The sequence below is a fragment of the Triturus cristatus genome, chromosome 4_1, assembly GCF_964204655.1.
Source record: "Triturus cristatus chromosome 4_1, aTriCri1.1, whole genome shotgun sequence".
NCBI lineage: Eukaryota > Metazoa > Chordata > Amphibia > Caudata > Salamandridae > Triturus > Triturus cristatus.
In genome coordinates, this window is record NC_140585.1 from 1,145,764,004 (window position 1) to 1,145,790,574 (window position 26,571).

General features: G+C 43.9%; 1 protein-coding gene across 1 annotated transcript in view; it reads right to left on the reverse strand.

Moving 5' to 3' along the window:
* LOC146856217 (uncharacterized) overlaps positions 1 to 21,218 on the reverse strand; it is a 76,017-nt gene extending 54,799 nt beyond the window's left edge. The window contains exon 1 of the mRNA XM_085654277.1: positions 21,139 to 21,218. Coding sequence (XP_085510403.1) covers positions 21,139 to 21,150 — 12 coding nt within the window. The 5' untranslated portion in view covers positions 21,151 to 21,218. The remainder of the gene's footprint in view (positions 1 to 21,138) is intronic.
* Positions 21,219 to 26,571: the final 5,353 nt, after the last annotated feature.

Genomic DNA, 26,571 nt, shown 5'->3' on the forward strand with positions numbered 1-26,571 from the left:
GGTATAATAGTGGCCACTGACCAGGAAGAGGGAAGATCACAAGAACAGGCCGCATTAAACACTTGTGTAAGGATCCTGGCCCAGGTTAGGAAGTATGCTTTCTACAGATCTGCCGGTACCCCATCCAGGCCCGGCACTTTCCCTCCAGCTGTGGCCAGGATAGCTTTTTGTACCTCTTAGTCCTAAAATACAATGGGAAACTATCTATGCCAAAGTCCCACTGTATATCCAAACCCCCCTACATCATCCCGGTTGTACAGCCCTTCAAAGTATGAAACCTATCTTTCAGCAGCTGTGGTACAACCTGATCTTTCAGCAGCTGTGGTACAACCTGTTTTGGTGTTTGATGTATCTGAAAAGAAAGGGCTATTAACCACTTCCCAGAACTATGTCCTGTCTGTCAGCACACTTGCCGCATCAAGGCCCATATTCTCAAGGAGCTATCGCCTAGTTCAATCAATCAAAAGATCTTTATTCGGTTACCATAAAAATAACCATAAAAGCACAGTGCAATTGACAAGTTATTAAAACTCCTCTATAAAGCAAAATCATAACATAGCTACATTATGCACATATTAGATACTTGAATAAAATCACATGATCATGGATTTACGGTATTTAAAAACATTTTTAAAAAAAGCTAAAACAGCAGCAATGACATATATTTCATCCAGAAGTTACAAAGCCAATAATGCTGGGCGACATTGTCTCAATCCAAGTTTCTGTAACACCGGAATAATCCATCTCCTTCTCGGACTAATATAATATTTACAAAAGAATAACATGTGTATAGTTGACTGTATAGAGATGTCATCACACGGGCATTTACATAAGTCTTTAGACCAGTCATTTAATTCTGGGAAACTTAAGGATCTGTATAAGATGTTCAGTCTGAAACGTGTCAACAAGAATCGATCATAATTAGGGCTCCCGGTTTTATGGTATTTATTTTTTTGCCATTTCCGTCTGAATTTATCCATATTTATTTTTTGGGCGTTTTATCTGTATTTATCCACATTTATTTTTCCTACAAGTTAAAGACGACGCTGCAGCTAGTTTTTTTCCACATTTATGTAAATTGACAATGCACACATGCACTCGTTTGTTATTGGCCAACAAAATACATTCATCTGAAAACTGTGCCATTCGCAGAATGTCCCAAATACGCCTAAAAGTGCTATCAAAAGCCATTTGTTTCAGAGCCTTGCAGTTTCTGCATCGGCACAGAGTGCCACATCCTCTCCCACACTGAACACCATACTGCCCCACTGAGAGAAACTCACACTGCCTTCAGCTACAACCCAATTGTGCCCCACTATAAACACCTGGAAGCAACTCAATTCAAATTATGCACTAGACAAGAGTAATATGTTGCCTGAAAAAGCATGTTTGTCTGTGCCCAGCACTGCTTTCTAAACTGCATGTTATCATTTTTGAATTGGGAAAAACTAATATCATTGCAAGGCCCACAGTTCAGAAATTGGAGCAGAAGGGGAGGGGAGCAGGCCGAGTTCACGCGGTGACGGCTCTGCACTTGGGGGATGGGGGTGCACCGAAAACGTATGCAAGAAACCTCCCCCCTTGGACAGAGGGAAGCTAGCCGGTCACGAAAGGCAATCAGTCAATGAGAGGTGCGAACGGGGCTGATTTTACTGTCTCCCCGATTTAAGTCAAGTTGAATTGTTAAAAGCGTGATTGATGCTGTATCACACCAGAAGGGCGACGGGAGGGGGGATCTAGCACCAGGCCCGACTGGAGCAAGTTCCAATTCATTGTTCACATTAATACATTCTTAACTATACAGAGAATGGAAAGGCCCGTTATCATTAAAATATAATCCTGCTGTGATTTAAAATAAGTCACGCTATTGAGCATCATAGTTTAGGACTGGGCCTTTTCTAACATTGAAATCTATATTATTTCACTATTCTCCCCTTATATACATTGTATTGAAGGCATTGACAAAAATACAGTTAGTGGGCGTTTGTTAATGCTTTATTTATTTGGACTGCATGAAAGTTGTTATGGTAACATGCACATGATGTGCCCTAGTTCATGCTGATAATTTTACAAACAGCCCGTGCCCGATGCACTCAGCAATTTTCTGAAGGCTTTTGGCCTTTGGGGGCTTCGGCGGCTTTGATCTCTGACTCTGCTCCGCTCCACACTGACTCTTCCCACACAGGAACTGGATGACACATAATTTTCTTTCTTAAAACACCGAGTACTTCACTGGTCTTTAAAAGACCATTCACTTCTTAACGAGGCCTTGTTGTTTCTTCAATGGCTTTTTCTCACCCCATAAATACTGATAACACCAGAGGCGATACTTACTCTGTGAGCAATCACCATACCTGTTTTGCAACTCTCTGCAGGAGCAAGGCATCGCCGCAAAATGTGCTAGTATTTTCCTGTTTTTACATATAAATACAGACAAAGGAAAACTTGTTTTCCGTCTGTATTTATATGTAAAAATCCGTTTAAACGGAAAACCGGAAGCCCTAATCATAATCACAAATATTTAAAGAAATATATGGCTGTATATTAGGTGTCAACAATGTAAGTTGATGGGCTTGGACCGTTGTTTTTTTCATTTAATTTATAACTCTGAGTTCACCCATGTGGCGGATACAGCTAGCTTTGAGGTCTTTCCTAGACACGTTACACATAGTGTATGGCTCATTAACATATTCTCTGTGTCCAAGTTTAATTTAAAACGTTTTAACATATTCAATCCATCTAATGTGTTTTACCCAACCCATCCCTAGAGCAAAAGTTAAAATATGACAATTAAAAGTAGTTTCATCTGTGGTCCAGATTCTGTGCCACAAAAGGAAAGGCTGAATCTTAATCATGTCTTCCAAGCATGGCATGCCTAGTTCCAAATAACAAATATAATTTGAAGTGCTATCCGGGACTGCCAGAAGAAACTTGAAAAATAAGTTTTCCACAATCTGCAGAGCATTTACCTCAGCATAGCCCCAGATTCCACTTCCATAGGTGGCTATTGCCACACATTTGCCTTATAAATGCGTAGCAGTTCCACAGGAGGGTGTCTAACTATTTTGCGACTAAAATTAGAAAGTGCCATCAGAGATTTGGTAAACAACAACCGCCTGGTTTTAAATGCCTGAGTCCAAGTACCTGACCTATCAAATAAAATCCCCAAATAGGAGAATGTTTTAGTGCACTCAATGGTTCTTGAGTCTATGAAGAGGGTATTAATCTTCTTATTTGAGCCTGTCCCACAATTCATTGTGAACGTTTTGGAACAATTGATCCTAAGCCCCAGATTTGACATAAAATTAGAGAAGGAGTTAACAACCCTTTGGAGACCGAGCCGCGTACGGGTCATTAAAACTGCATCGTCCGCATATAGGAGTGCAGGGATAGGACGCTTAGCGGCTGTCAGCAAATCCCTACACTCCTTAACTAAAGTGGTTTCTAGAGTGTTTATGTATAGTGTGAAGAAGAACGGGGCAAGGACACAGCCTTGCCTCACTCCTCTTAACACACTAAAGTGCCTAGTGCATTCGCCGCCCATCCCGTACCGAACCCTCGCCCTAGCCCCTGAATAGAGCTGTCTCAGAAAAGTGATTATTAAAATATCCATACCCATACTCTCTAAAATCATAGCTTGTCATGAATAACACAGTCGAACGCCGCCGTTAGAAAGACAAAGGTCATAAATAATCTACCCCCTTTTGCCCTAGTATATTTGTCTAATACTATATGTAAATTTAGGCCCTGTTCGACTGTGTCCATACCCTTACGATAGCCATATTGTAGATCGCTTATAATGGCCTGTTCCTCCGTCAATGACTGCATTCTATCCAATAGAACTTGCCCGATAACCTTAATTGTAGAGTCCAGCAATGAAATGGGCCGGTAACAGGCTGGGTTCGTCCTGTCATCTTTTTTAAAGATTGGCACAATTACGGATTCGTACTAGGTTGGTAGTAGACCCCATGAGCAGCATGCGTTAAAGACCTGTGTGAAAAGTGGTCCCCATAGATCTAAGTTGGATTTAAAAAGGTCCACCGGAATATCATCCGGACCTGGAGCTTTTCCGCCCAAACTTGAATTTATTGCTGTGTTAACCTCACTAAGAGTAAAGTCAAGAGTTAATTCCAGGGATTCAAAATCAGGCATACTATCAGTCATATTTGACATATTGCCCTGGACATCTGTTACTGAGTTATCATACAATTGTGGATAGTGTAATATCCATTCCGATTCGGTGATAGCAATCTCAACAGTTGCTATATCCTTATCGGCCAAAAAGGGTGCTTTTACAGCTTTCCAAAAGGCAGAGGAATCTCGATTTTCCGAGGCTTCTTGCAAAGTGTGTCATGCTTCTTCTTTAAGTGCGGACTATCTCACTTTTAATGCTTTCTTATATTCTCTTCTTGCCTCTCTGATATGCTCCTGGTTTCTCACTGTAGCATGTAAGGAATGTTTAAGGTTGGAATAAGCCTTTGTACAACAGGTGTCGAACTACCCTTGTTTACGGGTAACCTGCTTTTTAGCTTTAACACAGTGCTTCTTTGACATGTTTTGAGATAGCAGTAACATTTTCTATAATTTCCTGGTCGGTCGACTTCTCATCCAAACAGGTTAAAAACATATCTTTACAGTTCAACACCACTTTTTTAATGAATTCCTCAGAGTCTATATTTGCCCATCTAAGTGCATATCCATTTTGCCTACTCAAGGTAATATTATCTACGGAGTGAGATGGAACATCTCTAGTGTTGAGGATAATGGTCACTTAAAGCAATCTTGTGGATATTAAAATTTTTAACATGTGTAGCATGTCTGCTTGATATTAGTATAAAATCAATTATACAGAAAATACCCTGACCATTAAACGTGGGTTGGAAGGGGGCAGTTGGTGAACACAGATCATTAGCAAAACCCATATCCGAAGTAAACATGACATCATTCAAGAGATTTCCATACAATGTGGGCGGAAAGTGTGAAAAACTAGAACCTTTTCCATATGAGATACCGCAAAGCTCAATATCAGAGTGCAGACACAAGGGAGAATTGAAATCCCCGCCCCAGATAACAAAAACATAATTAGAAACATGGGTCTGTAAATTGTATAAATGATGGCTCATAGATCTCAGTATACCCTCAATCAACAATGGGGAAGCATTATTGTAAAAAAAAAATTATGACAATACAGAAAGCATGTTCTAAGTGGAGGCTAATAATTTGGTAAAATGGCTCATTAGCATTTAATACTATTTTCCTTATGTCCAAGTAATTAGTTAACGGCACCTTAGCGCAGCCAAACTCATGATAAATTAATCACCCCATTCACAAGCTGGTGCTAACAGCCCATAGCACCAATTTACCAGCAATAGCAGCCGCAAAACACATCGCAACAGATGACCCCTGCAACTATCGCTAATGAAATGCAGAGTAGGCGTTCCCGTGCAAAAAGCCGCGACAATACCACTCCACAACATTCTCAACGACCAGCCACATCTGCGAAAAGACCACGAAACATGCGACAAGGCGCGTTAGCAGCAGAAAACTAACACCTGCTCAGCCCTGGTGCAAAGTCAGACAGCAGCCTGCAACAGAAAAGGGAGTCCAGCCCAGAGCCACACCTGAAGAACATCAGATGCCATGGAGCAACTGAACATGTGTGCCGGACACCCAAGAGGGCCATAACACCCACTGCCACCACACCCAGGACCACCCCCCCCCCCCCCCCGGAACCCGCCCGGACCACCACAGAGGCAGTACGGACAAAGACAGCGGACCCACAGGAAACGCACCAGCCTCGCAGACTTAACACCAGAGGATGTCATTGCCCACCATAGGCTCAAAAGGACAACCATCCTCTGCATCTTGAACCTCATCGCCCAACAGGCCGACGGCACCAACACAGCGGACAACCAACATCCCACCCCACACAAAGCTGCTGGCTGTGCCGCACCTTTTGGCCTCTGGTACCCCCCAACCAACAACCGCCAGAGTCTGAGAAGTCTCACAGCCAGCCACATCCAAGCCCCCCTCCAACTGTCTTGGATGCCATCATCGGCTTGGTACCACACTACCTATCCTTCCCCCACACTGTGCAGGAACAGCTGGAGACCAAGCAAGGCCTCAAAGCCATAGCTGGATTCCTTCACGTGTCAGGGGGCAATTGAATGCACACATGTCTTACTTGTGCCCCCTGGTGACCCTGCACACAATATCCGCTACCGAAAGCACACGCATGCCATCACTGTGCAGGCAATAGTGGAACAGCTGGGAATCTCCACCAACCTCGACGCCAGCCACCCTTTCCGAGTGCATGAGTTCTACATCTTCCGACAGCCCACCATCACGCGGCGCTTCCTGGCTGGCACCTACGGAAATGCACTGCTTGTTGGCAAGTACCAAATGAACACACCTCAACTCCACAACCAAGCAACTTACAACACTGGGAATGCACACGTCACAAATATGCGAAACAACATGCCCACCCACCAGACACAACAGTACAACTCACTCAGGCAACCTGGACCAGCCATGCACATAAGCCATCAACTGCATGGCACCTCAGCCACACGATAGCAGATTGTGGAAAGCGGTGGGGACCAGGCATGTGCGAAGGAGGCAACTGACCGATGAATGACAATGTACACAATGCCAAGTGTGGCGTCGAAGCGATGGCCAGACTGCAGTATGCAGACCACACACATATCCATGTTGACATACACCGCTGGTGTATGGAGTGCATGGGACAGTGGACGCAACCATGTCACCCCAGCCAGTGGGGAAGATCCCGTAAATGTAGCTTGTTACGTTCCCCCCCTGTAAGCGTGAGCGGAGTGGTGCGTGCCTGGCGTGCGCCGGGCACGCGTAGGGGTGTGAATGAAAAGCACGTATCTCTGGCCGTGGTCCTCTTCCGGAATGCCCAACGACTCTGCCAGGGCGGCGCCCATCACCCCGCCACGAGGCCTACGCCGTCGCCGTGAGCGGTGTTGCCTGCGTTCCTGTGCGCCTGCTGCACCCCGGGATGCAGGGCCCCGTACCAGTCCTGCCGGGCCCTGCGCAGCCAGGCATCAATGCACACCTGCAAAAACAACAATTGATGGACAGAATGCAGAACAATGTCATACATTCACCCCAGTACAGGGATCTGGGCCTAAATCCATCGTTTTTTTGCTCACCATGCCATTCCAGTTTGAACCCAGCCATATGCAAATCAGTCTTGACCCTGTGCCCCATGGGAACAGTCCAGCCCGAACTGCCAAGCCAGGTCCTCCCTGGACTGGAAACAAGCATCCTAGGACCGGTTTCGGGCTTTCAGCCCTCGTCAGCCAGGATAGCTTGATTCCAGTGGCATGGAGAGCAAGGGACTCACGTCTGAGCATACCCTTCCCACTCGGGGTGACAAATGCAAAAACAACAATTGATGGACAGAATGCAGAACAATGTCATACATTCACCCCAGTACAGGGATCTGGGCCTAAATCCATCGTTTTTTTGCTCACCATGCCATTCCAGTTTGAACCCAGCCATATGCAAATCAGTCTTGACCCTGTGCCCCATGGGAACAGTCCAGCCCGAACTGCCAAGCCAGGTCCTCCCTGGACTGGAAACAAGCATCCTAGGACCGGTTTCGGGCTTTCAGCCCTCGTCAGCCAGGATAGCTTGATTCCAGTGGCATGGAGAGCAAGGGACTCACGTCTGAGCATACCCTTCCCACTCGGGGTGACAAATGCAAAAACAACAATTGATGGACAGAATGCAGAACAATGTCATACATTCACCCCAGTACAGGGATCTGGGCCTAAATCCATCGTTTTTTTGCTCACCATGCCATTCCAGTTTGAACCCAGCCATATGCAAATCAGTCTTGACCCTGTGCCCCATGGGAACAGTCCAGCCCGAACTGCCAAGCCAGGTCCTCCCTGGACTGGAAACAAGCATCCTAGGACCGGTTTCGGGCTTTCAGCCCTCGTCAGCCAGGATAGCTTGATTCCAGTGGCATGGAGAGCAAGGGACTCACGTCTGAGCATACCCTTCCCACTCGGGGTGACAAATGCAAAACAAGCATTGAAAATGCAATAGGTCTCGCCCTCGTTTAAGTTAAAGCAATTGTGTTTGTAATTAGGTGGCTTTTTAGCTTTGCTTTTATTAGTGTCTTTCAAACTTTCATGTACATAACATGCATATGTATGCATACATGTATATGTATGCATGCATTTATATTTGTATTTATATAGATATGCAGATGTATATATGTTTATGTATGTATGTATATATATATACACATACATATATCTAAATGCATTTGCGTACATATACATATATATGTGTGCGTGTAGAGAGGCAGAGGTAGAGAGGCAGAGAGAAAAGAGTAGTAGAGAGAGAGGCAGAGAGAGGTAGCGCGAGAGGAAGCATGAGAGGTAGAGAGTGAGTAGTAGAGAGTGAGTAGTAGAGAGTAGAGCGTGAGTAGTAGAGAGTAGAGAGTGAGTAGTAGAGAGTGGGTAGTAGAGAGTAGTAGAGTGAGTAGTAGAGAGTGAGTAGTAGAGAGTGAGTAGTAGAGAGTAGAGTGAATAGTAGATAGAGAGTTAGCAAAGAGAAGTAGAGAGTGAGTAGTAGAGAGTGAGTAGTAGAGAGTGAGTAGTAGAGAGTGTAGTAGAGTGTAGTAGAGAGTGAGTAGTAGAGAGTGAGTTGAGAGTGAGTAGTAGAGAATAGTAGAGAGTTAGTAGAGAGTGAGCAGTGGAGAGTGAGCAGTAGAGAGTAGTAGAGTGAGTGAGAATAGTAGAAAATGAGTAGAGTAGAGAGTGAGTAGTAGAGAGTGAGTAGTAGAGAATGAGTAGAGAGTAGAGTAGTAGAGAGTGAGTATTAGAGAGTAGTAGAGAGTGAGTAGTAGAGAGTAGTAGAGAGTAGTAGCGAGTGAGTAGTAGATTGTAGTAGAGTGTAGTAGAGTAGTAGAGAGTGAGTAAAAAAGAGTGAGTAGTAAAGAGAGTAGTAGAGTGAGTAGTAGTGAGTAGTGTGACAGTGTCTCACACACACAGTGTCACACACATAGTGTCACACACACACACACAGTCACACACACACAGTCTCACACACACAGTTTGTTGCAGACCTGTTGTTGTAAAACAGGTTTTTCCCTATAACTGTGGCGGAGTGAAATAATTGCGTTGTCTATGCATCATTAGTTTATACAGCACAAAATATTTCCGCATTATATTACAGATGTGACTTTAATGTATCTGGCCACAAGATTAATTTATGGATTTAAAAAACCTTATTTCCGCTCGCACATTCTTGTATTGACCCTGGTTTTGAGTTGCCTGCATAAGCAGAGGTCAGAAATAAGCCAGCGTTCTTTTATTGGCTATATTCTTGCAACTCGGTCAATCAAATGCATGTCTTGTTGCTTACTTCTATCACCTATTAGGTTTTTAGGGAAATGCAATAACCATTGAGCATAAACACTGACATCCTCTGCTCTGCCAAGATGTGCGTTTGCTATAGTGAGCAATGTGCTCCCTCCCATTCAAGATTGTGTCTGCACAGAAGAGCAATGTGTGGCAGAAACAACACCAAAATGTTGATTGTGTAAAACAGGGCTCTTTGACAGGTCAATGTTTTCCACAGAGAAAAGTACAGGGCTTTTTACAGCTTTGAATTGTAACATAGTCATGGCTATAGACTGCATCACTTTCACTTTTTAATTTATCAGCACCCTCTACCTGTTCGAAGGTAATAACCTTGGCATAAGCATAGTGTCAGCCAGTGAGACATTTAGGGGGCATTGAGAGTTTGTTGAAATTGATGAAGCACCCCGAGTCCCCGCCCTCGTACTTCAACTCCCTCATTAAGAGGAGAGGGAAGCTCCCGCCTCAAGGAGCTGGGGCGAAGGTCAGAAGGTCTCCTTCCGTAAGGACGGGCCTTCTTATGAATATTTTTCCTGCCCCGGGCCACCATATGAGGCCTAAAAAAATCATCAGTTCGCCTTATACGGAATGGGAAAAGTCATTACAGGTCGGGGTCAATGGATTTTTTTTGTTTTTTAGACATCAATCAGTGTTTTGGAGGGTTTGTTTCTTAAATATAAAAACAATGCCCACGGAAGCCACCTCATGGACGCCAGCAGGCGTTAATGAAAGTGCTCCAATCACGTTGGCAGAAGCCGGTAGCGAACATGTTCCTTGTCAGGCCACGAAGCATCGCTTGATCAGGCGTTTGGTAAGACTGGCCTCCACGCATGGGTAATCTGGCAGGTTGGTCGCTATGAGATCACAGACTCACAAAATGAAGACAAAGCCTGCGGAAATGCAACTCAAAACAATGCGCCTTCCCAACCCTAAAATGTGCTGCCCTATGCAAAGGGCTGAGCTGTGCTGTCAGTGGGGGGCGGGGGGGGGGGGGGGGTGAAGTAAAATCAGTGGTGCAGTATCCATTCCAATTACAGCAATAACTCACTAAAGATACCATTTACGTTTTCTTACAGTGGACCAGTTAGGTGAAGGTGCCACTAGCAAAAAAATGATTCCAAGGCACAAAGTGTTCTGACCCAAAACAGTTTCTGCTGCTACCAAGGAAGTCACCTTAAGGCGACAAACTCTGTGCATATTTGTCTCTGCTCATGCCACGTGCTGGAATTACTTCATCACATATAGGTAATAGAAATCACCCACAAAGTGGGAGTCCAACACCAGCACCCACATAACAATTGCCACGATTTAAAGGGAATTTACAGTATTTACTGATCAGCGCATTACAGATCGATTTTACCATACACAAGTTAAACACAATTACTTTTGTAGCATGGTACAGGAAAGATTAATAAAGCTGTTTTATTTTATATTGCCAAAGCTCACTTGAAAGGACAGTGTTTGCAGTAAATAAACGTCAAGGGTCAAACACCGAAACTGTGTATTTTATATGTCTGGGCACTCGCCCGCAAAACGGGTCTCTTTAGGAAACGTGATATGTGATGTTAATAACGTGTGGATCGTATTTAAGTTGCAGAGTGAATAATTAAAATTATAAACTGGCTGAAAGCTTGACAACAAAGTGAACAAAACCTTTAAGAACAGTTCTGTAAATTATCACAAGATGCGCCAGAGGTATTCGGACATGCAGTATTGTCCCCATTGGAGTCATATTGCGTGTTATGAAAACTATGATTAACTGATGTCGATTTACCAAATCCTTATTATGATGAGAAGTCTATTGTCCAAAGTCTTCACTAATTTAGCATCAAGTGCTTCAATTCTCAGGAATAGGCACGCACCGTGAAGCCGTTGTAGCTAAACCTAAAATCGGTTTCTTCATTTAACGCCAGGCTCGTGAAAACTTCCTAATATGTAAGGGGAAGGGTGGGGGGCAGGGGGGGGGGGGGGGACTGCCAGAGTACAGGCGATAAACGAGGTCTTTTAAAATAGGTAAGTGCCGGGAGGGATGCTCATATGAGGTTTGTCCAGCGCTTTAAATACCGATCCGATGGTTTATAGAGAAAGAGAAACGCAAAGGCTGCACCGCTGAGGCAGCAAATGTCGCATCTGATCTTATGTTCAAGTCAAACTACCTTGTTCTAAAGAAATTCATTCTGAAATCACTGGAACCTCCGCGTTCAACCCACCACCTAGTCCGAGAAGACACAAATATTGAGCATGTGGAAGCATAAAAGTGCGAATCCTAGCATGTCCGTTGTGTGTGAAGCCGCCCTACAGTGCGCTTGCTGTGCCATGTCAGACGGGTCCCGAGGCAGTGGCTGTGTCCAGGGCTGCTCCACACACGCTGCACTGCACAGTCCTGCCACAGCCTCTGTGACGTGCGACAGAGTATCAGCTCTAAAACACAAGACTGGACTTCGGTACAATGGCTCTCCTATGAATCTCAGAAGGATAAAGTGCACCGTGAACTCCACCACGCTCAGGATACACAAACACCTTTGTAGCAGATGCCTAACCCACTGAACTATCTATTTTGAAGAAGCGCCTGGCGCTGAGCAAAACAAGCGGCCGTGAAAGTAATCGCGGTAAACATCAAAGCGGCCGTGCGGCCGCGAAAGTGAAAGTAATTGCGGTAAAGCGCAGCGCGCGCGCCCGCGCACATGCACTGTGGCTCTAGGCTGGCCTGGTAGCACTTTTTGGAGCCCTCTCAATAAGTCTCGCCAGACCAGCGCATGCGCTGGGTCAGGCGAGACCTAAACAACAATTGATGGACAGAATGCAGAACAATGTCATACATTCACCCCAGTACAGGGATCTGGGCCTAAATCCATCGTTTTTTTGCTCACCATGCCATTCCAGTTAGAACCCAGCCATATGCAAATCAGTCTTGACCCTGTGCCCCATGGGAACAGTCCAGCCCGAACTGCCAAGCCAGGTCCTCCCTGGACTGGAAACAAGCATCCTAGGACCGGTTTCGGGCTTTCAGCCCTCGTCAGCCAGGATAGCTTGATTCCAGTGGCATGGAGAGCAAGGGACTCACGTCTGAGCATACCCTTCCCACTCGGGGTGACAAATGCAAAAACAATGTCTGCATTGTCAGCATTCCGTCCATCATTTGTTTGTTGTAACGCTTTTCGCCCTAAGTGGGATGGGTATTCCCAGACGTGGGACCCGTGCTCACTACGCCACTGGAGTCAAGCTATCCTGGCTGATGACGGCTGATAGCCAGAAACCGGTCCTAGGATGCTTGATTCCGGTCCAGGGAAGACATGGCTTGGCAGTTCGGGCTGGACGGTTCCCATGAGGCACAGGGTCAAGACTGATTTGCATATGGCCATGTCTAATCTGGGGTGGTGTAGTGGGCAAAAGAACGATGGATTTAACCCAGATCTCTTGACTGGGGGAGAATGTCTGCATTGTCAGCATTCCGTCCATCATTTGTTTGTTGTAACATCAATGCACACCTGCCGACACCGGCGTGTGTCGATGAGGACCCAACACGTGCCCGTGCAAGCTCCAAGCCAGAGTGCCGCGAACCTGTCAGCCTCCTCAGACCATCACGGCCTCCGCGATACCGGCACGCTGTACTCCCTTCTCGTTGAGGTACTCCACCTGCATGCACAGCTGAAATGTAGGTCACACATTTGGAACTGAGTCTTGATTACACCATGGCCGAGAACATCAAGAATGGCAGATTTAACTCACTATACTCCCTTCGATGTGGTGACACCAAGTCTGTGCATAGCATCCCAAACACAAGTGTCTGTGGGCCCTTGATGACTACGCCATCGGCCAACACTGCGGTCCAGCAGGCCTCATGCCAATCCAATCCAGTCCGTACCAGGCAGAACACGTCATTGTCGCTGACTGAACACCAGCTCGACTCTGGTGCTTTTGCCTATGTCAACCACAAGTCACCCCCAAATGTCATGCCAATGTCGTTTGTTAGAGTGCCAGGATGAGCTCGCTGAACCGCGCTGATTGCTGCCTCAGGCCTCCACTATTCGAATTCAGTCTTGATTTATTTATGGCTGACTTGATGTTATTGTACAGGCTTCAACGCAGACTGCATCCCCTTGCAGCCCTGATGCCACTAAGTCTGTTCCCCGAGACCTATGGACACTTCCTGGTTGAACTTTGGGGGTGACTGAGTCCATGGACTTGGGATTGTCGTCACCATCATGTCGGTGATACTGACTTTGTGGCCAAAACGATGCCGTGGCATTCCACTCCTCCATTTGCTGCCCTGGAGGACACCTTCCACTGTCCCCCACAAGCCTCTGCCACGTCCACCTTGGACATCGACGAGGACCCGCTCAGCACTTCATGTGCCCCTATCTCACTGCACCACAAGTCTCTGTCCCGTGGCGGTGTGCCTGTGCCAGCCGCAGTGCATCCGGGGACACTAACTCTGTGCTGATCAGGTCAGGGACCCCTTCTTCTGAGATGTTGGATGGCCTCTGAGGTGATGGCCTTGGGGGTATCAACGCCATGTGTCTGTGGCCCTGCGCTGTCCGCTGCCGCCGGCCTCGACTGCAGCCCACCAGGGCTCACACATCAAATCGAGTCCTGACCGGCCCGGACGTCGCATCACCGCAGGAGGTACACACCATCACCGCCAGGACCAACTCCAACTGTCACCTGCCAGTATCGAAACGGTCGTACTGGCAGACTGACGGAGTTGCCCGCACCTGTCTTGAATGCCATCTTCTGCCTGATCCCCTGCTAAGTACTTCAGCTGCCACTAGCTCTGTGCACCATGAATCATCGTCCATTACTGTTTTGGTTATGTGCTGTGGGGTGCTCACGCAGCAATATTACCTCAGGCAGTGTGGGAGATCTGGAACGGCGATGAGGAAGATGATGCAGGTGTGACACCCACCCACTGCAGCTGCATCAGGAATGTCCAGAAGGGACACAATTCTAGACATTTTCCTCACATGAGCACGCTCAGCTCTGGGGCCCCAACCTCAGCGCACTGAAACTCACGGACACTTCTGTTTGTATGTTGGGTGTCCTCTGTACTTGATTCGGCTCCCTCCATGTTGCTCAGCAGTTGACTCTGTTATGCAGGGGTTTTTTGTTTCCATTGCACTGATGTCCACTGTTCAAGTTGTTGCCAGCACCAAGCACTCCGTCCGGGCTGCCTTATACTCCCCCACACACAACCAGCACAGGCGTCACTGTACATATGGCCCTGCCAATAAAGAGGCCGGGCGCACGTGCCCGTAGCCAGTTCAACATGATATCTGCGTGTGTCCCTGTGGTCTTGATGTATGCATGAGGGCCCTGGGCGCTAGGACACTACATTGTGCTGTGTTCAGCAGATGCAGACATGTCACCGCAGGCAGCGGGTTAGGGCTTGGACATGAAGCCTTGTCGTCTCCCACGCAATTTGTAAGGGCAGTGGAGTGGACTGTGCCATCATACGCAGAGCCAACATGGGTGTGTGACTGATCTGTGCGTGACCCTGGGCGTGGTTCTGTACTGGGAATGTGCATCTGCATGTGTCTCTCTGGCAGTGTGGGTCTCCTTTGTGGGGTGTAGGTGGTCCACGTATGTGACCTAGTTCGCCTTCCATGGGTTCGGAACACACCTGCACCTGTTGGGCCACCTCCTTTTGGCGTTCTGACACTTGGCATAGGGGTGCCATGTGTGGTTCGGTGAAGTGTTGTGAGCTTGCCTTTCTTGCGGGTGCTTCATGCTTTGTGGTCTCTTTCAGGGGCTGGATTCTCCTCTAAGTAGCCTGGCTGCCCTGGTTCTGGTGGTGGGTTGTGTGGGATGTCAATGGGCTGTTGTAGGGCGTTGGTGTCGTAGGTGGGGTGGTCCACTCCGGCATCACTGATGTGTGGTCTTCTGTGCTCCGCTGGAGGTGTTGTGTGTCCTACTATCAATCAATAGTAAGTAATGGGAGTGTTCTAAGCCTACTGTAAGCTAACAAACTGTATTGCAAGCTACAGCACACGTGCAGTCTCAGGCAAGGCCTAAAGACCAAAATAGCTGATTCTGTAAAGAAGTAATGTGATTTTTTTCTTTTCTTTTTTTATGTTGTGATTTATTTCATTGTTTAGTATAATTTCAACTTTTTCAGGTCATTGGGATTACAGGGCAAGAGAGTGGCAATTGTTTTTACTGAACTTCTTTGTTAAAATAGTTTTTTTGAGAAGTACAATATTCCAATGCATATTTTATTGGCATTTTTTTAAAGTTTTCGGATGTTTAAAGATTTTTTTATGTTTCATGTTTTAAGAATATCTCAAGTGATATTATTTTTACAGCAATGCTTAATGTTGTAATTTAAAAAAATTGTATAATGATTATATTTTTCCCAACACTTTCAGTACTGTTGCTTAGTTTTTAGTAGGAAAAATAAATTTGACCCATCTAACGTCCAACTGTTTCCCTTATGCTGCTTTGGCTGGAGTGGGAATTGTAAATACTATCCCTCAACAATCCAGCACTTTCCCTACCTTTGCTTATGTTGAAAGGGAAGTGGTAAATGTTACCCCTTCAAAGCCCAATACTTTCCCTACAGTTGCTTTCAATGGATTTTGATTAGTAAATCTGAGCCCTCCAAAGTCCAATGCTTTTTCTACTGTGGCTTAGGTTTGAGTGAGAATAATAAATGTTACCATTGCATAGTCAAGCATTTTCGCTGTTGTTGTTTAGGTTGCAGGGGCTATAGAAAATATCCTCCCTCCAAACTTAAATTCTTTCCTTAGTGTTGGTTAGGTTGGAGTGGGAATATTAAGTCTGATCTTCCCAAAGTGGAATGCTTTCTCTACTGTCGATGTGGTTGGAGTGGGAATGGTAAATCTTGCAATTTCAAAGTCCAACACTTTCACTAACATAGCTTAGGTTGGAGCGGGAATAGTAGATTATATGCTTTTAAAAGGGAACACTTTCCCTATGGTTTTAGGTTGGAGTGTGAGTGGTAAATTTAATTTCTCCAAAGTATTTTTTTTCCTTTTTTTGGTAGAATCTGGAATGTTAATAGCATTTTATTTATGTTTGTAGTTTAATTTTTATTTAAATGAAGTTTGTTTGTTTGGTTGATATTTCTCTTGAAATGTTTATTTTTATTACTTTGGATTTATAATTTAAAATATATATTTGCTTTTTTGTTGGATATATCTATTTTTATTAGTTATTGTAGTTTTTATAGTAGTGTTTTTAAATTTTTGTTATGTTTTTATTTTACATTTTGTTGTTTTCTTACTTTTGTTTTTTAATATAGATTCGTAATTTTATATTACAGTATATGTTTATTGTGATAAAATATTGTATTTTAATTAGTGCTTTTGGTTTCGAAAATATGAGTTTTCTTATATTTTAAATATTTAATAATTATATTGGTTAATTTTTTTCAATCTTTTATTTACTGTATAGGTTTGTTTTCAAATTGTTGTAGTTATTATTACTATTAGTTTTAATTTAAAACGTATATAACTATATATTGTTGTTATACAGTTCTTTATTTAAATTAATTTGAAAATATAACATTTTTTATACTCATTTCCAGCATTTTTACACTTTTAATTGTATATGTGTTATTTTTTATAATAACTTAAATACTTTAACAACATTTTACATATAATCTCAATATTTAGAACCACTATGTCTGAAATAGTGGTACTAAATATTGAGATTATATGTAAATATATGTTTGGATGATGCTTTTATACATATGTACTTATGAAAGCACTATATTTAGAGCTACAATTTTTTTGCTGTGATATTAGTACATCCTGATATTTTTTACATCAATAGTCTATCATAGAAGTAGATGAAGGACAATAGCTGCATGCTAGAGTCAAAACATATCCTCAGATTTCTTGAAGAAGGTGCACATATCATTTTGTTTCTGCCCCAGGTTATTCGATGAGTGAAGAAAATTATTAAAACTTCTGCTTTTAAATTTTGATCTGTACGCCTACAGTATAGCTATTTTATATTCTTGAACAAGCATGGATCCACAATTGTTGAGGCTCGCAATATAAATGGACTTTTCATGTAGGAAATGACAAAGGACCGATCATCATTTTTGCTCCAGCTACCGTTAACAAATTTTAAGATTCTTTACTAAAAGAGAGACGGGAGTTTTAAGTGCGTTTTACATTTTTATCTTCATAACATGTATTTGCATGCTTTTATTTCACTCAAAAATAAAGATTTTGAATTTGTGATAAGGAAAGGCAATGGGGGCAGAGGATGATGACAGGAAGTCGATTGCTCAGTTGTTGGAAGAGTAAGAAAGCATGAGGTGTAGTGGAGAGAGGCTTCCAGTGTCACATAGTTATCGCACAATAAGGGCTTTTATGCTCAAAGTTAGTGGCGATGAGGGAGAATGAAAAAACAATTCACTGGTCAGCATCAAAGAGATGACAGAAAAGTCCAAAGGAGCAACTGACAAGGGTAGCAGTGTCATGGAGAAAATAAAAGGTGGCCCTTAACTGAGCCCTGCAAAACGCTCCCCGCCAGGTTAGGATGGCATTCTGAGGTAACATGCAAACAGAGGATGTAAAGCTGTAGAAAGAAACAACATCAAATTGTGCTCTATTTGAGCAGTTTTTAACCTTATGACTTCTGTGGATGCCAGCTCAGTCATTACTGAAACCCAGGGACCTCCACTGAACCATTACTGGAATAACGGGGACCCACACTTAGGGGCTGATTAGGATCCCATTCGGAAGGGCTCCGAATTGGATTCGGGTTTGCCGAATCCGATTCGGAACTCTTGTTTCCGACCGAATTGTACACAGTTCTCACTGACTGATTACGATGCCTGTAAACCGGTAGGGCTGTCCGAATCGGTTCTGAAAGGCATTCGGACAGGTTGCGTCTTTTGGAGCCAAATCGTACAGCTCTATGTACTCGGTTTCCAAGCAAGCAATTACGATGGCCGATTCGGACAGCCGTTACGATTCGGTTTCTCCAGAACAAATCGGCTGCCAGAATCTGGCTTTGGAGGGCCCTAGCAGGCCACCCTTCACCCAGGGCTCTCCAAATCGGGTCCGTGGGAGTACCCAAGGGACCCCCTTTTCCAACAATGCACAGTGTGGCAAGCACCATGGGGTGCCCGCCACAGGGTGCAAGGTTTTCCCCAGCCACCCTTTTCTTAAATGGGAGCCTGTGTTCTCGCTAGCAACACAGCATCCCATTGATGTCAATGGGAGTCAGACTGAATCGTATCCGGAAGCATCCGAATACATCCAAATCGCTCGGTCGGACTCACCCGATCCGAGTCGTCCGGAAAGCATTCTGGGACCGATTTGATAGGAATGCTTTCCAGACGAGATCATAATCGGCCCCTTAGTCATTCTAGGAAGCTGCGGACTGTGGCCCAAGCAATTTCTATGATTAAAACCTCAAAACAATGCACAAAACTGAAGTAAACAAGTATACATCAAACAAATTAACAAATACTGAAATATTTAATTTAGTTCACAATAAATACATTTAGAAAAATGAAACTTTTAGTTTCAACGTGAAGGTTTAAGCTTTTCTAAATGTGTTTTTTAATTCTAAAAGACAAAGCAATATGCTAGACTCTGGCATATCACTTTGTCTTTTTTTGCTCCTAATCTGTGCTGTCTTTTTGTCGGTGCATCAATTGAGGCCACTCACCATCTATACTATATTCTGTTTGTTGTCACTGGGCTGCTCCCACGAATCCAGCTAATAATACCAACTTAATTTCAAGGCTCAATTCCAAATTCCTACACATTTAGAGAACTCTTTAGAAATTTCAGTTTAATTTTTATTTTATATACATGTTTTTTATTTAAATCTGCTAATATTATTTAACTTTCTAAACAGTTGCGGACACACAGAATAGGGGCTCACAAACCCCCCGGAATCCACAGGTTAAGAACCAAAGTAAAGATTTCATGAACATGCAAGTCCGTTGAGCCCAGAGCCTATAGTGTGTCAAGCCTTTTGGAGGATTGCGAAAGGGTAAATTGGTTGGACACAAGGTATTTGGAAGAAAGGCATTTAGAAAACAGGATACGTTAGGAGGTGAGCCAATTTCGGCGTTTTCCCAGGCAGTGGAATTACCACTGATATTATAAAGTATTTTGGGTAAAAGCCGAAAAGAGGGAAAAGGCTGAAGAGTTTGGGAAGAATAGAAAGTATAAAAACTTGATATTTGAGGGAAAACAATTTTGAATATTACTGTCCATGCTGAAGGAGCCTTTGGATTGTTGGGGGTAGAAGGGAGGGGCCGGTGATCACATGCAATGATGCAACCCAAAATCAGCCGGAAACCAGTCTTGGAAAGCTCGATGTACCCAGACAAATGGACATCTGTCCAGTGGAGTACAGAGGAGAGCAGTAGGACGGATAGGGACAGTGAGTAGGGTACCAAGAGAACCCGGAATGAGGGACATAAGTAAGAACAAAGGGGCATATTATCAAGCCAGGCGATACAATTATTATCGCTTTAGCGGCAGAAAACTGCCGCTAAAACGGCGATAATGGGCTTGATAATATGCTCTATGGAATTCCAATTGAAGCGCATGTTAGATGTGAAGGACATCTAACATGGGCTTCAATTGGAATTCCATAGAGCATATTATCAAGCCCATTATCGCCGTTTTAGCGGCAGTTTTCTGCCTCTAAAGCGGCGATAATTGTATCGCCTGGTTTGAAAATATGCCCCTTAGTGACTTGCCAAAAGACTGGTTTGGGTTGGTGTGGTGCAAGAGGATGAGGGGGCGAGGGGAGCGAGTATAGGGGCATATCAACAAAAACCGGCGATAATTATCGCTAAGCGCACTTAGCGCTAGGATAATTATCGCCGGCTAGCGTTGATTTTTATCGCTGAGATAGCGTGCTATTAGCAACGCTTATCTCAATAGCGATAAAAATCCTCACGCTAAGTGGCTAACGTGAGATTATCGCTGGAAACCCAGCGATAATCTCACGTTAGCTTGTTGATAGGGACAGACAAACTTAGCCATGATATCCTCCTTCCATAGGATATCATGGCTAAGTCAGAAAAATACCAGACGTAAAAAAGCAGCGTTAACCGCGGTTAGCGCTGCTTTTTTTGTCTCTAACAGGGTTAGCGATATTCTTGATAATAGGAGAAATGTCGCTTAGCGACATTTCTCCTATTATTTTACTCTGGAACGCCCCCTTTGCATCTCATTAGAGATGCAAGTGGAAGAGTAGAGTAAAAGGGTGCTAACATGCGAATTTGCATGTTAGCACCCTGTTGTTGATAGGGTGCTAGTTTTATCTCTGCTTTTTTGGCTTTTAAAGCCAAAAAAGCAGAGCTAAAGCCCTTGTTGATATGCCCCTTAGTGCGGGATGAAAGACAGAAGGAGAGAGGCCCGTTGTATAAGGGAGAAAATGCCACAGGAACCAGCAGTGTAAAGAAGTAGGCGGGAGAGTTAGAAAAGGATGACTGAGATGTAGGGTCAGTTATTAAAACTGGCATCCTGGCTCCGCAGGGGTAGAAAGATGGCAGAGCAGGTATATGTGGATATAGAGCAGTGAGAGCTGGGGGAAGTAAGATAAATGGAGGGCAAGACAGAAGAAACGATGGGGGGGGTGAGGATGAGACAGGGGCAAAGAGCATACGGGGCGGAGACGGGGCAAAGTCCTAAGGTTGAGGGGGTTCTATCAGAGACACTGGTGGGCCAGGAGGGGCAGTGAGCCTCAGGGGCCGTCGCTGAGACCCTGTTAACGGAGGGCTCGCACTCACCGCGCTGCTCATGCCGAATCTCCGTTCAGTCCCTTGTTGTGCGTCCCTCGGCGCACCCGTTGCTAAGGAAGTCTCTCTCCGTGTTTGTAGCTTGAAGTGCAGAGTGCGCTGAAGCAAGCTTCCTGTAGGTGGCACTGCAGCTTCATCTATCACCTCACGCTTGTGAAGAACGATTAACAAAGAGAAATTGGGCTACTTTGAGGGTGAGCACGACTCCTACGCCTCTGCGTCAAAGCACCGAGCAGGGCCCTATTCTAGACCTGCCAATAATAGATCATATGTCCCTAGGAATACCGAATTGAAACTGTTATATTCTGTCTCACATGCAGTTTGGATTAATACTGTCAATTAATATTTTTGAAAGAGACTAATAGAATCTCAGTCACTATTCTGTTTTTCAAGCCTGCAATTTTCTTGTCGAAAAACAAGCACAGAGCTTTGCATAATGCCTGTGAAGGAAGGTTAACTCCAGTGCCACATGCTAGAGAGCCTGCTAGCCAGAGATAGATTTGAAATGATGTTAGTAAAAGTGTGGTACCTAAGATCAGGGCAGCACAAATGGGTGTGCACAATTGTAATGAAGATGATGAGTGAGATTTAACTGTGAATGTACATTATGTAGAATGGGTGTATATTTTCATGGCATACCATATACATTGGATCAGAAAGTGGGCATTAGAGGGGATGGCTGGTTGTTGGGGTGAAAGTGGGGTCATCTGTGTTAGTCGTGGGGTCTGTGGCGAGGTGTCCCCTGAGCCGTAGTGGATGCAGAGAGTAAGGGTTCGGCTTGGAAAATTCCTGATTTTGCCTTCGGTGAAGAAGCGAGGCGGTGGCATGGGGTGGAATTAGTTGGTGGCCGGGGAGTAGCACATGTGTGGGTATTCATAGGGAAATATTCTATTAGAACAGAGTATTCTATTATAATGGAAGTAGAAAAGAGAATCTGAGTGAGTACTGTATGAAGAGTTTATAAATACCCTGCATTTAGTGGCGGGCGGTCACCTAGCGTGATGGGAGTACTGGGTGTGTGAACGGTTAAGTGAAATGATTCGTGTGTTGCGAAATTATGGTTTTGACGAGGTGGCAGAAGGCATATCGCTGGGGGCCAATGAGGAACCTATTGCAGTAGTCTAGCTTGCGTATGTCCCACTTGTAATGTAGGGTCTCATTATGATGTCGGGGGTTAGGACCACTGGTCGCTATTGCGGTGGTTGGGAGACTGCCCAACAAGGATGCAGCGATCCGACTGTCGTATTTTGATTTGACTGCCGGTCTGGCGGTCGGAAAGTCATCGGTACCACGTCGGGGGCATGCTGCAGCCATGGAAAAGGGCTAAAGCACATGCTGCCACTGTGCAGCACCTCCTGGATGTCCATGCACCGTGTACCATGCACCATGTCGTGCATGGCACATGGTGCACAGAGGTAAGCAGGGGCACGACATGGGACACTTTTCATTGGCCTACGACAGCCAGATTGCAAGGGGGCCTCTCTGTTTAAATTCCAACAACCTTTTCATGGCAGGGCTCCGGCCATGAAAAGGCTGTCAGAAAGGGATATTGTAATACTAACGGCGGTGCAAGCCTCGGCACTGCCTCCATTCTCGGACGCTCCTCCGACCGCCGCACTGTTGGGATCTATGATCCTGGCGGAGGCGACGGTGTTGCATCTGACAGCTGTGTGTCCGACCACCAGTATCATAATACGGCAGTCGGACTGAAGGGCTGTTGGTGGCCGGACTGCCATCAACGGGCTATCAGCAGTCTGACCGCCGACATCCTAATAAGGCTCATAGTGTTTGGGAGTGGTGAGGTGAGTGAATAGTCAGTCATTGGAACCCAGCAGTTGACGCAGCGCATACCATGAAAGGTGCACAAGGTTAATATTGTTTGAGAAATATCATCTAGTACAGAAATAATCACAAGAATATTGTGGCACAGAATACTGCTGATAAGAAAATTGTGTTTTAAAAAGTTTAATCTTGTTCATATAATTTTGATTTTGTATTTTTTTGTAATGTTTTCTTTTTTTGTGTCTTTTAAGTTATTAATATGTTATTTTTAGTTGTATATCATTTTAGTAGATTTTTTTATATTTCTGCTAGTATTTTTAAAGCTGTTTTTTTAATTTTTTTTTTTTTTAATTACTGGCTGTTTGCTGGGTTCGTGGGGGAGTAGGGTGGGAAGATATGTGAATATATATTTTCATTTATATTACAATTTGTCCAATTTAATGGGTTAATTAGATTAGTAATTATGACAATGATTTCTATGTGACATTATATAATCAGTATTTGAAAAACATATATTTTTTAATTGGTTAGTTATATTATTAGTTACGTAACTGTTTCAATTCATTGATTATTTAATAAGTTTTTTTCTAAATTAAGTATTTTTTATTTTAATTTGATAACTATGCTATTAATTATGTACATTATTTAATCAATTAAATTAACTTATTTCCTTTACTTTAACGTGTGATGTTTATTTTTTTAAGATTTACTACTTTTGTTGTGATTTATTCAATTCTTTAGTATCATTTCAATTTTTTGGGGGTTGTTAGGGCAGTAAGAGGGTAGAGTGGAAACGTTTTACTCTAATATTTTAGTGGTTTTAACTGGTTGTGTTTTATATGTAAATTATTTAAAATGTAGTTATATATTAACATTTTTGTCATTCATAGAAATTGTTTATTTAAACAACAAAAAAAATTCCAGGAATATTTTAGGTAATATTAATTTTTATATTTAATGCAATGTGATTTAATAATATTTATAATAATATATTTATTATAATAATAATTAGAAAATAAATATGTTTTTCCAACTCTTTCCCTAGTGTGCTTAGTTTGTAATGAGAATATTACATTTTGCCCCTCCAAATTCCAATGCATTACCTACTGCTGCTTAGGTTCGAGGGTGAATAGTCAATCTTCCCACCCCTCCCACAAAGTCCAAATCTTTCCCTTCTGTTGCATAGGTTCAAGTGGGAATAGTAAATCAGACCCCTCAAAAGCCCAATACTTTCACAAAATTTGCCTTGGTTGGGGTGGGAACAGTAAATCTGACCCCTCCAAAGTTTAAGGATTTCCCTACTGTTGCTTAGATTGAAATGGGAAGGCTACATTTAGAAAAAAGTGTCATGTAGAGGACGGAATGTAAGGAGAGGATCACCCAAGGAAAGAATAGAGGTGAATCAATCGAGAGTTGTAAACCAAGGTCAATTTTTCAAGCAGGCTTTTAGGAGTATAATTGAAAGCAGCTTTCTGAGATAGCATGCACGTTGATGATGTAAACCTGTAGAAAGAAACAATAATAAGTTGTGCTCTATAAAAAAAGGGAAGATTACTTAAACATGCAAGTCCGAGTATGCATATCATTTCAAAATTACAAGCCTATAGTGTGCTAAGCCATTTAGAGGTCAGGGAAAGGGAAACTGGTTTTGTACAAGGTATTTGGAAGAAAGGAATTTAGATATTAGATTAAGTTCTGTAGAAAGCCAAATCCCGCTCTTTCCAGGGCAGTGAATTGCCAAGGCTGCTTTAAAGCATTTTGGGAAAGAGACGGGAAGGAGAAAATAACTGAAGAATTTGGAGAGAATACAACGTATAAAGGCTTGATATTTTAGAACTGAAAAGCATAATTCAATTTTATTGTCACCCTAGGGGGGTTCTTGGATTGATGGAGCAGAAGGGAGAGGTTGGTGGCACGTGCAAAGATGGAGCCCAAAATCAGTTGGAGACTAGTCCTGTAGTCTTCGATGCAGCTAGTCAAATGGACATTTGCCGGCAAGATTAATGGATGAAGCTGAGATGTGTAGAGTAGGAGAGAGGGTACAGAGAAGAGTAGGGGGACAAGGGGAAAGGCGTAATGGGGGGTGGGTTTAGGGGGCAGTGAGGAAGGTACCAACAGAATTCGGAATGAGGGACATATATAAGAGACAAAGTCACTTGCTAAAAGGCTGCCTTGAGTGAGAGATAGAAGAAAAGAGTAATTGTTTAGGAGGGAGAATACCACAGGAACCTGAGATGTAAAGAAGTAGACGGCAGAGCTAGAAATGGATTAGTGAGATGTAGGGTCAGTTTAATGAAGTTGACATCCAGGCACCGGAGGGGTACAAAGATGACAGAGAAAGAAGATGGTGATATAGGCCAGCGAGAGCTGGGTAAAGAAAGATGAATGGAAGGCAAGACAGAAGAAACAAGGAGGGAGTGAGCAGAGGTGTTTTAAAGCATGGGCAAGATTAGCAATTGCCCAGGGCCCTCACCTTACAAGGGCCTGCCTGGTGGAGTGAAATTTCTCCCTAATTAATTTCAGTATATTTCTGTATTTTAACTTTGAATGTATCATTCAATATAATTAGACAATATAGGTCTTTGAATGATCAAAAAAAAATTAACAAAATTCAAAGTTGTTCCAAACAGGGGTCCCCAAAATATATCTTGCTCAAGGCCCCCAAAATCTCCAAGGTGTCACTGGAAGTGATGATGAGACGGGGATTATTAAAGAGGATTTGCGTGTAGATGGAGGCGGAGCACTGAGGTTGAGGGGTGCACCAGAAACCACTGTGAGGGACAGGAGATGAAAGCGGTGAGATTGAGAAGGTTATATAAGAGATGCTGATGTAGAACAGGAGGAGCAGTGAGCTTGCAGGGTGTCGCAGAGACCCTGTTAATAGAGGGTCTCTGCGACGCCCCTCACCGCGCTGCTCATGCCGAATCTCCTTTCATCCGTTGTTGTGAGTTCCTCACTACACCCCTTACTAGGGAAGTGCCCATGTTTGTAGCTAGAATTGCAGATTGCGATGAAGTGAGACTCCTGCAGGTGTCACTTCAGTTTCACCTATCACCTCCCGCCCATAACCAAAGAGAAATTAGGCTACTTTGAGAGTGAGTAGGCTCCTATGCCTGGCCTCATCTCCAAAGCACTGAGCATGGTTCGTATTACCCCAATTTACAAATCCACACTCATCTGGTAGGGGAGATCAGTAGTTTAATGTACCTGTTGCAGAGATTATTCTATTGTAGCAGGGCACCATTTTCCAGTCCTGGACTTTCAAATACAAGGCAGTGATTTCCAGTCCTGGACTACCAAATACAACAACTCAGTGTATTCTGGCAGTTATAGTTTTTAGGTTGAAACCTACCAGACAGTGCAGCCGTCTGGTTGCTAAAGACTTCTTGGGGACACTCTGAAAGCTGAATTAAGAATGCATTCCGCCCACTGCTTGCCATTCACTTTGTGGTTTTTAACTCACATTTGCTTGATTTCCATTTGCTGGCTTTATATGTTTTAGCCTGTCCTGCATGGCTTTGTCCCTCCTGTGGAGCATATCTCGTTTACTGTATTCTTCTATGACTGCTCGCTTTCTGTAAACAGGCCTTTACATTTTGTTCTTATCTTGTCTCATTTGCTATGCATTCAAAGACTGAGGTC